The sequence below is a fragment of the Panulirus ornatus genome, chromosome 30 (genome assembly GCF_036320965.1).
Source record: "Panulirus ornatus isolate Po-2019 chromosome 30, ASM3632096v1, whole genome shotgun sequence".
Lineage (NCBI taxonomy): Eukaryota > Metazoa > Arthropoda > Malacostraca > Decapoda > Palinuridae > Panulirus > Panulirus ornatus.
Genome location: NC_092253.1, coordinates 26,288,782 through 26,304,946, shown reverse-complemented (window position 1 = coordinate 26,304,946; position 16,165 = coordinate 26,288,782). Strand labels below are relative to the sequence as shown.

General features: G+C 42.5%; 1 protein-coding gene across 1 annotated transcript in view; it reads right to left on the bottom strand.

Moving 5' to 3' along the window:
* The window catches only part of LOC139758520 (CD151 antigen-like), a 190,010-nt gene extending 188,605 nt beyond the window's left edge, over window positions 1-1,405 (bottom strand). Inside the window, exon 1 of the mRNA XM_071680039.1 lies at window positions 1,251-1,405. Within this exon, the coding sequence (XP_071536140.1) occupies window positions 1,251-1,263 (13 nt within the window). The 5' untranslated portion in view covers window positions 1,264-1,405. The remainder of the gene's footprint in view (window positions 1-1,250) is intronic.
* Window positions 1,406-16,165: the final 14,760 nt, after the last annotated feature.

Below are 16,165 nucleotides of genomic sequence, written 5' to 3'. Positions count from 1 at the left end.
CACTCGTAACAACCCTGTAACCCACCCGTAACAACCCTGTAACCCACCCGTAACACCCTGTAACCCCCCGTAACAACCCTGTAACCCCCCCGTAACAACCCTGTAACCCCCCCGTAACAACCCTGTAACCCCCCCCGTAACAACCCTGTAACCCCCCCCGTAACAACCCTGTAACCCACCCGTAACAACCCTGTAACCCACCCGTAACAACCCTGTAACCCCCCCCCCCCCCCCTCACCTACCGAGTTCTGCCCATTTGGTAAATAAGGATGAGAGATACCTTTACCGTGGGCCAGCCATCCTGGGCCCGGGGCTACATCACTACCGAGGCTCAGATAAGCGTCCTTCTCTGGCTCTAACCTACCCTTCCTAACATGGCAAAATTCACAGAAAATGGTGAGGTTCAACACGACACAGGTGAGGTTCAACACGACACAGGTGAGGTTCAACACGACACAGGTGAGGTTCAACACGACACAGGTGAGGTTCAACACGACACAGGTGAAGTTTAGTAAGACAAAGGTGAGGTTTAACAGGACACAGGTGAGGTTTAACAAGACACAGGTGAGGTTTAACACGACACAGGTGAGGTTCAACACGACACAGGTGAGGTTTAACACGACACAGGTGAGGTTTAACGAAGGCGTAGCGTTGATGGAGATCTGCTCTCGTTATAAAACAATATCAGAAAGTTACTACGTAGAAAAAAGTATCCTAACATAAACCTATTACCCAAACCTGATATAATCTTTGTATATCATAAACCTATTACCCAAACCTGATATAATCTTTGTATATCATAAAATCGAGTGATTTACACTCATCAATCAGGCTACATCAATGGCTCAGTTAACAAGATGAATCTATTCTCTCTACTACACCAAATATGGAAGGAGCATGGACCATAAACTAAGATTATAATGGTATCACAATTATTTTTATCACCTGAAGAATGTAGTCCTTTTTTTTCTGTCTGATTATATGTTGACATTGACATGACAGGTCTAAATTAGCCTAACGAGGCAACCAAACGACCGTATGGTAATTAACAAGCCGTTACCAAGCGTGACTCAAAGTCATTGGCATGCAGAAGAATAATCTATTGGAAAATCATATATTCCATCCAGAGCTGCCGCCACCAGCGCAACTAGACGAGAAGCATACATAGAGATAGTAATATATACGTTTACATAGAGATAGTAATATATACGTTTGAACAATGTTCTCACAAACGACACTTAGCCATTTACCTTGTCCGGCCATTTTTCGTAGCCTAGGTGTGGGACCAGTGTCCTTTCAGTGGCTTGTACACCTAGTTATAAAACGACGCACACATGAGGGTCACTGTGTTCCGGGACGAGTACAACCTTCCTCACCCACAGTCACTGCCACACTAACTGTTCTCCCTGCCCGGCCCAGCAGCTGGCTGTATGTATGTATGTGTTGGGCGAGGAACCGACGCACGAGTCGGAGTCGTGTCTTTTACTCGTCGACAGATTAAATAATTGATCCACAACTACTTTGTAAAAGATTACTTTAGATTTTAGTGAGTTTTGGTCTTCATAATATAGGAAAAATAAAGATATTTGCCAGTAACAAAATGCATGTTGGCTCACTCATCTGTTCAAGTGAAGGAAGTCCGGGTTGCCCAGGGATGATACCATGATACCATGACGTATGACATGAGACATCTAGTCTTCTAAACTCAGAGAAAAAAAGAAAATGGGAAATTATAAACAAACTAGAAGGTTCTAAAGTAAGAGTTAATGCCGACCAGCCAACTGTGTGACCTTTATAAGACTGACATAAGTTGTAGTAAAAGGAATGTTTTTTCTTGTGGGTTTTGAAATACAGTAATACAGATATGTCATTAAACAACCAGTCTGTATGTTCAACTCAGCACCAGGGTCTTGTAGCAACATTTTTTTCTGTCCCTCAGTCGATCACAAAGTTGATCCTAACCCAGTGTAATGGACTAAGTTTCAGCAGATTTGTTCCGTGTTAAGGAGCGTTGACCTAAGTTGACTGAGGCAGGTAAGTTTACTGTGAAACAAAGACTTGTAAATAAATAAGTGAACCAGCACCAATACAACAAAATAAAGCTGAACTATATTGAAGCTAATTTAGATAAGTTACGCTACCGTAGCCTAACATAGATAAGGTTAAAAACCGTTTTATTGACCTATCTTGTCTGTCTGCAAAGATGGTTTCCTTATACGTAGTTAAAGAAAAAAAATGGTTGTTGGTTGATGCGGTGTTACCATCGACTGGGCGTAACTGGTCTCGCCCACTGGAGTCGTCTTGCGAATTTAACAACAACTTTAAAACCCTCCCATGTTGACCATACTGTGAATATATCCTGCTTCTTTGAAGCTCAAGATGTTCTATGAACATTCATGAGTCAACCATGAGAGATGAGGTGATGTATCATGTTTGGCGTTCGAGCTTTGTGACACCAGGACCACATCTTATGGCGCGAGGCTTCCCCAGCGCTGCTGCAGTTGCCATCGGCTAGGATTTCCTCACGATATTTCTCACCGTCATCAGGCAGTCTGGCAGCGTAGCGAGGAGGGAGTGTCGCCTACGTCGCCAGTTGGACTGATCGCGGTGAAGCATATAATTCGTAGGAGCTGAGGAGCGTGGCCGAGCACACAGATAACAAGGTGGCGGCAGGCAGGGATGGGAACGATTGGCTTATCTGTGGGAGGATCACAGGAGACGAACCTGTGTGGCGGTCGGGGGAGGGCGTCGGCCTCTCTGATGGCTGGCCTGTGAGGTCTGACTTGCCACCCCCTGATACCGCTGGCCCTGACACCACTGATCTGCCACCACTGGCCCTGACACCACTAGTCTGCCACCCATGACTCCATTGGCCTGACACCAGTGGCCTGTCACCCGTGACACCACCTGACTTCCCACACTGCATGTGCTGTTTACCCAAGCACTGCCACACAAAATGGTCACCCAACACGTCGTGCAAAAGTTGTACGTTATCTACGAATGGCGGATCAATTGCCTCGCTGCTGATAATCTCCAGAGTTAACGATAAGAAATATCATTAATCAAGAAATGCCTGGCATCGACAAGAAGGTCGTGTTAATTCAGGTTTTTCGCGTGAGTTAGTGCTCCAAATTTTTACGTTTTCTTTTCTCTCATACAGTGGTTCACATGTGTCTTCTGAAGGGGATAAGTTGGCTGTAAATGTTACTCTAGTGCGGCGGGACTTTGTTGTTTTTGTTTGATGTATCATTCTCATCTATCTTTATTATTATGTTATTTTGCCAGCTAACGTTGCGGACAGGTTCCCCTCCGTCTGTCCTGTTCTATATTTCACAGGATTGTCAGTAGTTGACTTGATCTTACTGGGTTTAATGTAGTACCTTCTCGCTCCTCGTCATATTGTGGTCTGCTACTGACTTAAGATAAGTGTGGCCTTGCTTGTGGCAGGCGTGGCCGCGCTTGTAACAGGTGTGCCCTTACTTGCCACAGATGTAGCCTTACTTGTGAGAGGTGCGGCCTTACTTATGAAAGTGTAGCCTTACTTGCAACAGGCGAGGCCTTACTTGCCACATGTGCGGCCAGGGACTGTGTTGGAAGAAAAACAGGTGACCTGGTGACAAGTCATCTGTTTCTGGTATTCTCCTTGTATCTCTGTCCCTTAGGTTCGATCCGAGGAGGTGGTATATAAATGTATATATATACTGTAGCCAGTTGAAACCGATGACATGGACGCCTGGAAGCTGATGACCTGGCCTCCTGGAAACTGAAGACCTGATCCCCTAGAAACTGATGATCTCTGGCCTCCTGGAATATGGAGACATGACCTCCTGGAAACTGAAGACCTGGCCTCTTGGAAACTGAAGACCTGGCCTCCTGGACTGATGACTTGGCCTCCTGGAAACTGTTGACCTGGCCTTTTGGAAAATGATGACGTGACCTGGAAAATGATGACCTAGCCTCCTGGAAACTGATGACCTGGCCTCCTGGAAACTGATGACCTGGCCTCCTGGAAAATGATGACCAGATCTCCTAGAAACTGATGACCTGGCCTCCTGGAAAATGATGACCTGGCCTCCTGGAAAATGATGGCCTGGCCTCCTGGAAACTGATGACCTGGCCTTTTGGAAAATGATGACGTGACCTGGAAAATGATGACCTAGCCTCCTGGAAACTTATGACCTGGCCTCCTGGAAACTGATGACCTGGCCTCCTGGAAACTGATGACCTGGCCTCCTGGAAACTGATGACCTGGCCTCCTGGAAACTGATGACCTAGCCTTCTGGACTCTGATGACCTGGCCTCCTGGAAAATGATGACCTGGCCTCCTGGAAAATGATGGCCTGGCCTCCTGGAAACTGATGACCTGGCCTTTTGGAAAATGATGACGTGACCTGGAAAATGATGACCTAGCCTCCTGGAAACTGATGACCTGGCCTTCTGGACTCTGATGACCTGGCCTTCTGGACTCTTATGACCTGGCCTCCTGGAAACTGATGACCTGACCTCCTGGAAACTGATGACCTGACCTCCTGGAAAAGAAGATGTGCGGGTCGGGCGTTGACCAGAGCACCGACAGCTGCTGGTACATCTCACATGAGGTTGGGACAAACCCTCATAATGTGTACACATATACACACCTCACACTAGGTTCCCGCTCCTGAGTAAAGCTTCAACTTGGCACTTTGATTCTGGATGCCGCCACGCCATTCTAATGGGCTCTAGCGCGGCTCAGGGAACCAGTCCTCACGTCATACATGCGAAGATTACTGATGTGAACTGACCGATTCTTAACAGACATGTAAAGCAACGTTTGGCAGTTTGATGTCTGAGTGTTGTCAGTCTCATGGCTGTACCCTGGGATGCCAAGGTCTGTGGTGTATATTGAGAGCCTGTGTGGCCACAGAGAGGCTCCACCAGTCATGTGGTAAGTCACTATATAATGATAATATACGTGTCCGTTTCCCTGGTATATTTTTGTCTCATTCTGATCGAGGGATCAGGCTCTTCTTGCCCCTCTATGTGAGCCAGAGTGGAATCAAGCTCCTTCCGTCGTCGTAACACTTCTATGATCACTCCTCTTCTACTATCCCTTTCCCTCCACCCTCATGTTCCTTCCCTTCCCCCTTGTGCTTCAGGAATGAATTTGGCCACTGCTTCCGTCAGCTGCCTCTATGTCTCCCAAGCCATAATAACGAGCTGCTGCCTCCAAAAGTTCCTGTTTGGTAAACAGTTACACGAGGATTGGTCGTCATGATACCTCATTCACTCTCTCTTTCTCTTCACATAGTAAAACTGATGAGTTCTCTTCCTTTCTTGGTCATTCCTTCTTATTTATAATCGTTCCGCCTTCACAAGCCACGTCTTCCAACACCCCGAGATACTCAAATGAATCCCTCATCCCCACTTTATGAACAGACTCAGTATCATACGTGTTCATCTGATGTGGCTGGATTCTCTTCATAGATTCCCAGTTAGTGATGGGACGCGCTGGAAAGTCTAACTACTCACGACTGTGCATCTTTTTTTTTTTTTTATCTAAAACAACAGGGGGTTTCGTCAGAAGGTCATCTAAACTACATGTTGATGGTGGAAGTTGTTAATTGAAGGAAGGAATGTATGAACACACCTAGAGGAAGATGGTAGATCAGACAGCTGTTAGCATACATGCTCCTCACCCTTTCCAGTGAAACCCTTCCTCAGAACACACAATCATATACTCGTGACACGATAATCAGTGGCGGGGTGGCGATGAAAATGGATGAAGGCAGCAGGTATGAATTTTTACATGTGTATATATGTATATGTCTGTGTATGTATATGTATGTACATGTTGATATGTATAGGTATGTATATGTGCGTGTGTGGACGTTCATGTATATACATTTGTATGTGGGTGGGTTGGGCCATTCTTTCGTGTGTCTCCTTGCGCAACCTCGCTAATGCGGGAGACGGCCGGCCATATATATATATATATATATATATATATATATATATATATATATATATATATATATATATATATATATATTTTTTTTTTTTTTTTTTTTTTTGCTGTCTCCCGCGTTTGCGAGGTAGCGCAAGGAAACAGACGAAAGAAATGGCCCAACCCACCCCCATACACATGTATATACATACACGTCCACCCACGCAAATATACATACCTACACAGCTTTCCATGGTTTACCCCAGACGCTTCACATGCCCTGATTCAACCCACTGACAGCACGTCAACCCCGGTATACCACATCGATCCAATTCACTATTCCTTGCCCTCCTTTCACCCTCCTGCATGTTCAGGCCCCGATCACACAAAATTTTTTTCACTCCATCTTTCCACCTCCAATTTGGTCTCCCACTTCTCCTCGTTCCCTCCACCTCCGACACATATATCCTCTTGGTCAATCTTTCCTCACTCATTCTCTCCATGTGCCCAAACCATTTCAAAATACCCTCTTCTGCTTTCTCAACCACGCTCATTTTATTTCCACACATCTCTCTTACCCTTACGTTACTTACTCGATCAAACCACCTCACACCACACATTGTCCTCAAACATCTCATTTCCAGCACATCCATCCTCCTGCGCACAACTCTATCCATAGCCCACGCCTCGCAACCATACAAAATTGTTGGAACCACTATTCCTTCAAACATACCCATTTTTGCTTTCCGAGATAATGTTCTCGACTTCCACACATTCTTCAAGGCTCCCAGGATTTTCGCCCCCTCCCCCACCCTATGATCCACTTCCGCTTCCATGGTTCCATCCGCTGCCAGATCCACTCCCAGATAACTAAAACACTTTACTTCCTCCAGTTTTTCCCCATTCAAACTTACCTCCCAGTTGACTTGACCCTCAACCCTACTGTACCTAATAACCTTGCTTTTATTCACATTTACTCTTAACTTTCTTCTTTCACACACTTTACCAAACTCAGTCACCAAGTTCTGCAGTTTTTCACATGAATCAGCCACCAGCGCTGTATCATCAGCGAACAACAACTGACTCACTTCCCAAGCTCTCTCATCCGCAACAGGCTTCATACTTGCCCCTCTTTCCAAAACTCTTGCATTCACCTCCCGAACAACCCCATCCATAAACAAATTAAACAACCATGGAGACATCACACACCCCTGCCGCAAACCTACATTCACTGTGAACCTATCACTTTCCTCTCTTCCTACACGTACACATGCCTTACATCCTCAATAAAAAGTTTTCACTGCTTCTAACAACTTCTCCTCCACACCATATATTCTTAATACCTTCCACAGAGCATCTCTATCAACTCTATCATATGCCTTCTCCAGATCCATAAATGCTACATACAAATCCATTTGCTTTTCTAAGTATTTCTCACATACATTCTTCAAAGCAAACACCTGATCCACACATCCTCTACCACTTCTGAAACCACACTGCTCTCCCCCAATCTGATGCTCTGTACATGCCTTCACCCTCTCAATCAATACCCTCCCATATAATTTACCAGGAATACTCAACAAACTTATACCTCTGAAATTTGAGCACTCACTCTTATCCCCTTTGCCTTTGTACAATGGCACTATGCACGCATTCCGCCAATCCTCAGGCACCTCACCATGAGTCATACATACATTAAATAACCTTACCAACCAGTCAATAATACAGTCACCCCCTTTTTTAATAAATTCCACTGCAATACCATCCAAACCTGCTGCCTTGCCGGCTTTCATCTTCCTCAAAGCTTTTACTACCTCTTCTCTGTTTACCAAATCATTTTCCCTAACCCTCTCACTTTCCACACCACCTCGACCAAAACACCGTGTATCTGCCACTCTATCAACAAACACATTCAACAAACCTTCAAAATACTCACTCCATCGCTTTCTCACATCACCACTACTAGTTATCACCTCCCCATTTGCGACCTTCACTGAAGTTCCCATTTGCTCCCTTGTCTTACGCACTTTATTTACCTCCTTCCAGAACATCTTTTTATTCTCCCTAAAATTTAATGATACTCTCTCACCCCAACTCTCATTTGCCCTCTTTTTCACCTCTTGCACCTTTCTCTTGACCTCCTGTCACTTTCTTTTATACATCTCCCACTCAATTGCATTTTTTCCCTGCAAAAATCGTCCAAATGCCTCTCTCTTCTCTTTCACTAATAATCTTACTTCTTCATCCCACCACTCACTACCCTTTCTAATCAACCCACCTCCCACGCTTCTCATGCCACAAGCAACTTTTGCGCAATCCATCACTGATTCCCTAAATACATCCCATTCCTCCCCCACTCCCCTTACTTCCATTGTTCTCACCTTTTTCCATTCTGTACTCAGTCTCTCCTGGTACTTCCTCACACAAGTCTCCTTCCCAAGCTCACTTACTCTCACTACCCTCTTCACCCCAACATTCACTCTTCTTTTCTGAAAACGCATACAAATCTTCACCTTAGCCTCCACAAGATAATGATCAGACATCCCTCCAGTTGCACCTCTCAGCACATTAACATCCAAAAGTCTCTCTTTCGCGCCCCTGTCAATTAACACGTAATCCAATAACGCTCTCTGGCCATCTCTCCTATTTCATACGTATACTTATGTATATCTCGCTCTTTAAACCAGGTATTCCCAATCACCAGTCCTTTTTCAGCACATAAATCTACAAGGTCTTCACCATTTCCATTTACAACACTGAACACCCCATGTATACCAATTATTCCCTCAACTGCCACATTATTCACCTTTGCATTCAAATCACCCATCACTATAACCCGGTCTCGTGCATCAAAACCACTAACGCACTCATTCAGCTGCTCCCAAAACACTTGCCTCTCATGATCTTTCTTCTCATGCCCAGGTGCATTTGCACCCATTATCACCCATCTCTCTCCATCAACTTTCAGTTTTACCCATATTAATCGAGAATTTACTTTCTTACATTCTATCACATACTCCCACAACTCCTGTTTCAGGAGTACTGCTACTCCTTCCCTTGCTCTTGTCCTCTCACTAACCCCTGACTTTACTCCCAAGACATTCCCAAACCACTCTTCCCCTTTACCCTTGAGCTTCGTTTCACTCAGAGCCAAAACATCCAGGTTCCTTTCCTCAAACATACTACCTATCTCTCCTTTTTTCACATCTTGGTTACATCCACACACATTTAGACACCCCAGTCTGAGCCTTCGAGGAGGATGAGCACTCCCCGCGTGACTCCTTCTTCTGTTTCCCATTTTAGAAAGTTAAAAAATACAAGGAGGGGAGGATTTCTGGCCCCCCGCTCCCGTCCCCTCTAGTCGCCTTCTACGACACGCGAGGAATGCGTGGGAAGTATTCTTTCACCCCTATCCCCAGGGATAATATACATATGTATGCATATATATGCATATATATACACATACATACGCACATATACACACATACACACATATACATATATATACATATGAAAAATGTAAGAAATAATTTAGAAAACTGAAACTTCTAGCTTGAAATGAAATGAAAAAAAAAAAATGAATGTCACATAATGGTTCAACCTCTGGCTATGGAAAAGGGAAATATATGATTTATTTACACAAACGTCAATAGTAGTTTTCATCAATTTAACCACTGTATCATACTGCCCTGTCCACTTCTCTTATCATGAAACAGGAAAATTGGCTTATGATGTTTCTCAGTTGTCTTCATTACACAAAGTATAAGCATATCTTGGATACATGAGGGTAGGTAGTTGGTCATCCGCCATAATAAAGCCTTGACAGACCAAATATTTATCTGGACCTCAACTTTTCCAGTACATTGATGAAAAACACCTTTTTGCTTTCCATCTCTATCACTTTGAAAAAAAAAAAAATATATATATTATTTATATTTTATTATACTGTGTCGCTGTCTCTCGCGTTAGCGAGGTAGCGCAAGGAAACAGACGAAAGAATGGCTTTCATCATGATCACACTAGTCCGTGATGAAGATTATTAAGGTGAAATCGTACTTCAGTAGGAGTTCATATTATTTTATTTAACGTAATTTTTCTGTATATGTGGCGCGACATGTTTCGTGGATGACCACAAAAATGCGATGGCAAAACAGTCATGAAAATGATCACTCCATATATCTTGAAAATCCCGTCATTCTTTGCCCCTCTGCTGATTATGCCACACGCAACGTCATGGAATGTCTTGATTGCTAATACTAACACTTTGATTTGTCCCCAGGCAACTTAAAAGTCAATCCTAGCATTAACCAAATCATTATGAAAGAATTAACAAAGCACGATAACAAAACAAAAAATTGTTCAAGACACACCCAATTACCCAGGTCAACCCGCTCCACTTGTGACCTCCCTTAATCACTGTCCCTTTTAACGGTCACTGCCGGTCAACCCAGACAGTTGGCAGGTAGTCTGTACTGGTGGACGATAGACAACAGCATTCAGTTGTGCTCTTGATGAGATTTGAATAACTTTGTTAAGTACTGGCAGGTACCTGATGAGGTAGATTGCCTCCACGAAACATGACGTTCAACATGTATTATGAATAAATTATATATATATATATGTTTTGGTCGAGGTGGTGTGCAAAGTGAGAGGGTTAGGGAAAATGATTTGGTAAACAGAGAAGAGGTAGTAAAAGCTTTGCGGAAGATGAAGGCCGGCAAGGCAGCAGGTTTGGATGGAATTGCAGTGGAATTTATTAAAAAAGGGGGTGACTGTATTGTTGACTGGTTGGTAAGGTTATTTAATGTATGTATGACTCATGGTGAGGTGCCTGAGGATTGGCGGAATGCGTGCATAGTGCCATTGTACAAAGGCAAAGGGGATAAGAGTGAGTGCTCAAATTACAGAGGTATAAGTTTGTTGAGTATTCGTGGTAAATTATATGGGAGGGTATTGATTGAGAGGGTGAAGGCATGTACAGAGCATCAGATTGGGGAAGAGCAGTGTGGTTTCAGAAGTGGTAGAGGATGTGTGAATCAGGTGTTTCCTTTGAAGAATGTATGTGAGAAATACTTAGAAAAGCAAATGGATTTGTATGTAGCATTTATGGATCTGGAGAAGGCATATGATAGAGTTGATAGAGATGCTCTGTGGAAGGTATTAAGAATATATGGTGTGGGAGGCAAGTTGGTAGAAGCAGTGAAAAGTTTTTATCGAGGATGTAAGGCATGTGTACGTGTAGGAAGAAAGGAAAGTGATTGGTTCTCAGTGTATGTAGGTTTGCGGCAGGGGTGTGTGATGCCTCCATGGTTGTTTAATTTGTTTATGGATGGGGTTGTTAGGGAGTTGAATGCAAGAGTTTTGGAAAGAGGGGCAAGTATGAAGTCTGTTGGGGATGAGAGAGCTTGGGAAGTGAGTCAGTTGTTGTTCGCTGATGATACAGCGCTGGTGGCTGATTCATGTGAGAAACTGCAGAAGCTGGTGACTGAGTTTGGTAAAGTGTGTGAAAGAAGAAAGTTAAGAGTAAATGTGAATAAGAGCAAGGTTATTAGGTACAGTAGGGTTGAGGGTCAAGTCAATTGGGAGGTGAGTTTGAATGGAGAAAAACTGGAGGAAGTGAAGTGTTTTAGATATCTGGGAGTGGATCTGGCAGCGGATGGAACCATGGAAGCGGAAGTGGATCATAGGGTGGGGGAGGGGGGCGAAAATTCTGGGAGCCTTGAAGAATGTGTGGAAGTCGAGAACATTATCTCGGAAAGCAAAAATGGGTATGTTTAAAGGAATAGTGGTTCCAACAATGTTGTATGGTTGCGAGGCGTGGGCTATGGATAGAGTTGTGCGCAGGAGGATGGATGTACTGGAAATGAGATGTTTGAGGACAATGTGTGGTGTGAGGTGGTTTGATCGAGTAAGTAACGTAAAGGTAAGAGAGATGTGTGGAAATAAAAAGAGCGTGGTTGAGAGAGCAGAAGAGGGTGTTTTGAAATGGTTTGGGCACATGGAGAGAATGAGTGAGGAAAGATTGACCAAGAGGATATATGTGTCGGAGGTGGAGGGAACGAGGAGAAGAGGGAGACCAAATTGGAGGTGGAAAGATGGAGTGAAAAAGATTTTGTGTGATCGGGGCCTGAACATGCAGGAGGGGGAAAGGAGGGCAAGGAATAGAGTGAATTGGATCGATGTGGTATACCGGGCTTGACGTGCTGTCAGTGGATTGAATCAAGGCATGTGAAGCGTCTGGGGTAAACCATGGAAAGCTGCGTAGGTATGTATATTTGCGTGTGTGGACGTATGTATATACATGTGTATGGGGGGGGTTGGGCCATTTCTTTCGTCTGTTTCCTTCCACTACCTCGCAAACGCGGGAGACAGCGACAAAGTATAAAAAAAAAAAAAAAAAAAAATATTCCATATATATTCGCCATTTCCCACGTTAGCGAGGTAGCGTTAAAAACAATGGACTGAGCCTTAGAGGGTGTTATCCTCATTAGGCCCCTTTCTATGTTCCTTCTTTTGGAAAAATAAAAACTGGAGGGGAGGATTTCCAGCCCCCCTCTCCTCCCCCTTTTAATCGCCTTTTACGACACGCAGGGAATATGTGGGATGTATTCTTTCTCCCATCATCCTATTATTTTTGAGAAAGTTAAATGTACACTGTACAACTGGAGGGTTGGGTTTATTCCCTTCCTCCACTGGATATTCCCCTGAGGTTACATTCTTAGCCTGGCTTCACACCGCGAAGCCACCTAACTTCACCCTGTATTTTGAAGTCCCATATATATATATATATATATATATATATATATATATATATATATATATATATATATATATATATATATATATATATATGGTTGATGAAATTCAAACTAATCAAGTGAAAGAAGACCAAAAAATCCCCCTCCATTTGTTGGTCGCCCGCTCCTCCTCCCCAACCAGCTATCGCCATTCGAGATCCTCAGTTCATGTTTTTGTAATATTGTGAAATTTTACTCGAAGCACAAAAATCCCCGCCCTGAATTTCTATCAGTGTGTCTTCTGACGTGCGTAGCGTCTCAGAACTAAATGACTATTGTATTAACGGAGAGAGAGGGAAAAAAAAAAACCATCTGTGAAACCTGAATTCCTCGGAGGTGACATATTTAAACCCGTGACGCAGGCAGTCCAGCCTGCTGGCTGCGTCACGGGAAGGTAAGCTTAAACTTGATCCCACACGCTATTTCGAATTTTAACGCCAAACTCTCTCACAAGTTAGTGGAAGTGCCATTAAAATATTATTACACGTGTGGCATTTATTATATATATATATATATATATATATATATATATATATATATATATATATATATATATATATATATATATATATATATATATATATATATATATATATAGCCACATAGAATAGCACGTCTATAGTGAGCATAATGTGTAGTTTTGATTCTAATGCAAACACTTTACACCTGTTGTGAGAGGTGTCTCAGCGAGAGGGAGTGAATGGTTTTCAGAAATGTCATGATGTTTTCTACAGTTGTATGCTGTTACCGTGACTGGATCCAGAGCAGATCAAAATGGATGACATTTATCAGCCAGTTTAACAGTAAACTGGAGCCCTTAAAATAAAGGAAAAATACGTTCATCTCAGTTAATCACGTTTGAAGTTGGTATATTTTGCACTAAAGCTTGAAGTTATGAGTTATAATATATGCAAATACTCGTTTTGAATCTATATATCTGCGTATACAGCAGTCATACCACCTTTCAGTTTCCATATGACGAATATCTGTAATTGTCGTTTAATTCGCACTGGACCATGGAATCAGTTTAACTTTATTCCAATAACTGCTTACCGCCCCATTCACTGTGCAGGGATTAGATATGGTAATGACATTGCTGATTCATAACTAAGTTTTACGACGCGTGTAAACATAAAGTGCCTTAACTTCAGTGAATGATCATTATTTATTTATATGTTTATTTATGAGACAACAATGATCTACAGAGTTACACATGGTGAGGGCACTAGGGGCAAAGAAGGGGTGGAACAAAGTATGTGGCCCTCGTGTGTATAGTTTCTGCTGCAGTCTGAGTACATACAATGTAAAGTGTTTCATAGAGTCTGGTGGTCAGTTTGAGTACTGAAACTTTGATGCTGAAGCTGAACAGATTAACTGAAGCATAGTATAAGTCCAGTTTGATGTCTTTTTAATCATAGTTTGACAGCTGACTTTATAAGGGACAATATCATTCCCTAATAAACTTCATAGAATAATCAGAAGCAACGGTGCTATCAGCGTTAATTATAACAACACCATCAATAATAATGATAATCAGATGATAATGTTGATAACAAGATGGAACAACAATATCAGTTCTGCTGCCGCTGCCACTCTTGTAATTATTATAATTTATTATTATTATTATTATTATTATAATTATTATTATTATTATTATTATTATTATTATTATTATTATATTATTATTATTCATCATTATTATTATTATTATTATTATTATTATTATTATTATTATTGTTATTATTAATATTATCACTACTACTACTACTACTGATAATAATAAAAAGAATGAGAAGAAAGATCATGAGAGGCAAGTGTTTTGGGAGCAGCTGAATGAGTGTGTTAGTGGTTTTGATGCACAAGACCGGGTTATAGTGATGGGTGATTTGAATGCAAAGGTGAGTAATGTGGCAGTTGAAGGAATAATTGGTATACATGGGGTGTTCAGTGTTGTAAATGGAAATGGTGAAGAGCTTGTAGATTTATGTGCTGAAAAAAGACTGGTGATTGGGAATACCTGGTTTAAAAAGCGAGATATACATAAGTATACGTATGTAAGTAGGAGAGATGGCCAAAGAGCTTTATTGGATTACGTGTTAATTGCCAGGCGCGCGAAAGAGAGACTTTTGGATGTTAATGTGCTGAGAGGTGCAACTGGAGGGATGTCTGATCATTATTTTGTGGAGGCTAAGGTGAAGATTTGTATGGTTTTTCAGAAAAGAAGAGTGAATGTTGGGGTGAAGAGGGTGGTGAGAGTAAGTGAGCTTGGGAAGGAGACTTGTGTGAGGAAGTACCAGGAGAGACTGAGTACAGAATGAAAAAGGTGAGAACAATGGAAGTAAGGGGAGTAGGGGAGGAATGGGATGTATTTAGGGAATCAGTGATGGATTGCGCAAAAGATGCTTGTGGCATGAGAAGCGTGGGACGTGGGTTGATTAGAAAGGGTAGTGAGTGGTGGGATGAAGAAGTAAGATTATTAGTGAAAGAGAAGAGAGAGGCATTTGGACCATTTTTGCAGGGAAAAAATGCAATTGAGTGGGAGATGTATAAAAGAAAGAGACAGGAGGTCAAGAGAAAGGTGCAAGAGGTGAAAAAGAGGGCAAATGAGAGTTGGGGTGAGAGAGTATCATTAAATTTTAGGGAGAATAAAAAGATGTTCTGGAAGGAGGTAAATAAAGTGCGTAAGACAAGGGAGCAAATGGGAACTTCAGTGAAGGGCGCTAATGGGGAGGTGATAACAAGTAGTGATGATGTGAGAAGGAGATGGAGTGAGTATTTTGAAGGTTTGTTGAATGTGTTTGATGATAGAGTGGCAGATATAGGGTGTTTTGGTCGAGGTTGTGTGCAAAGTGAGAGGGTTAGGGAAAATGATTTGGTAAACAGAGAAGAGGTAGTAAAAGCTTTGCGGAAGATGAAAGCCGGCAAGGCAGCAGGTTTGGATGGTATTGATGTGGAATCTATTAAAAAAGGGGGTGAGTGTATTGTTGACTGGTTGGTAAGGTTATTTAATGTATGTGTGACACATGGTGAGGTGCCTGAGGATTGGCGGAATGCGTGCATAGTGCCATTGTACAAAGGCAAAGGGGATAAGAGTGAGTGCTCAAATTACAGAGGTATAAGTTTGTTGAGTATTCGTGGTAAATTATATGGGAGGGTATTGATTGAGAGGGTGAAGGCATGTACAGAGCACCAGATTGGGGAAGAGCAGTGTGGTTTCAGAAGTGGTAGAGGATGTGTGGATCAGGTGTTTGCTTTGAAAAATGTATGTGAGAAATACTTAGAAAAGCAAATGGATTTGTATGTAGCATTTATGGATCTGGAGAAGGCATATGATAGAGTTGATAGAGATGCTCTGTGGAAGGTATTAAGAATATATGGTGTGGGAGGCGAGTTGTTAGAAGCAGTGAAAAGTTTTTATCGAGGATGTAGGGCATGTGTACGTGTA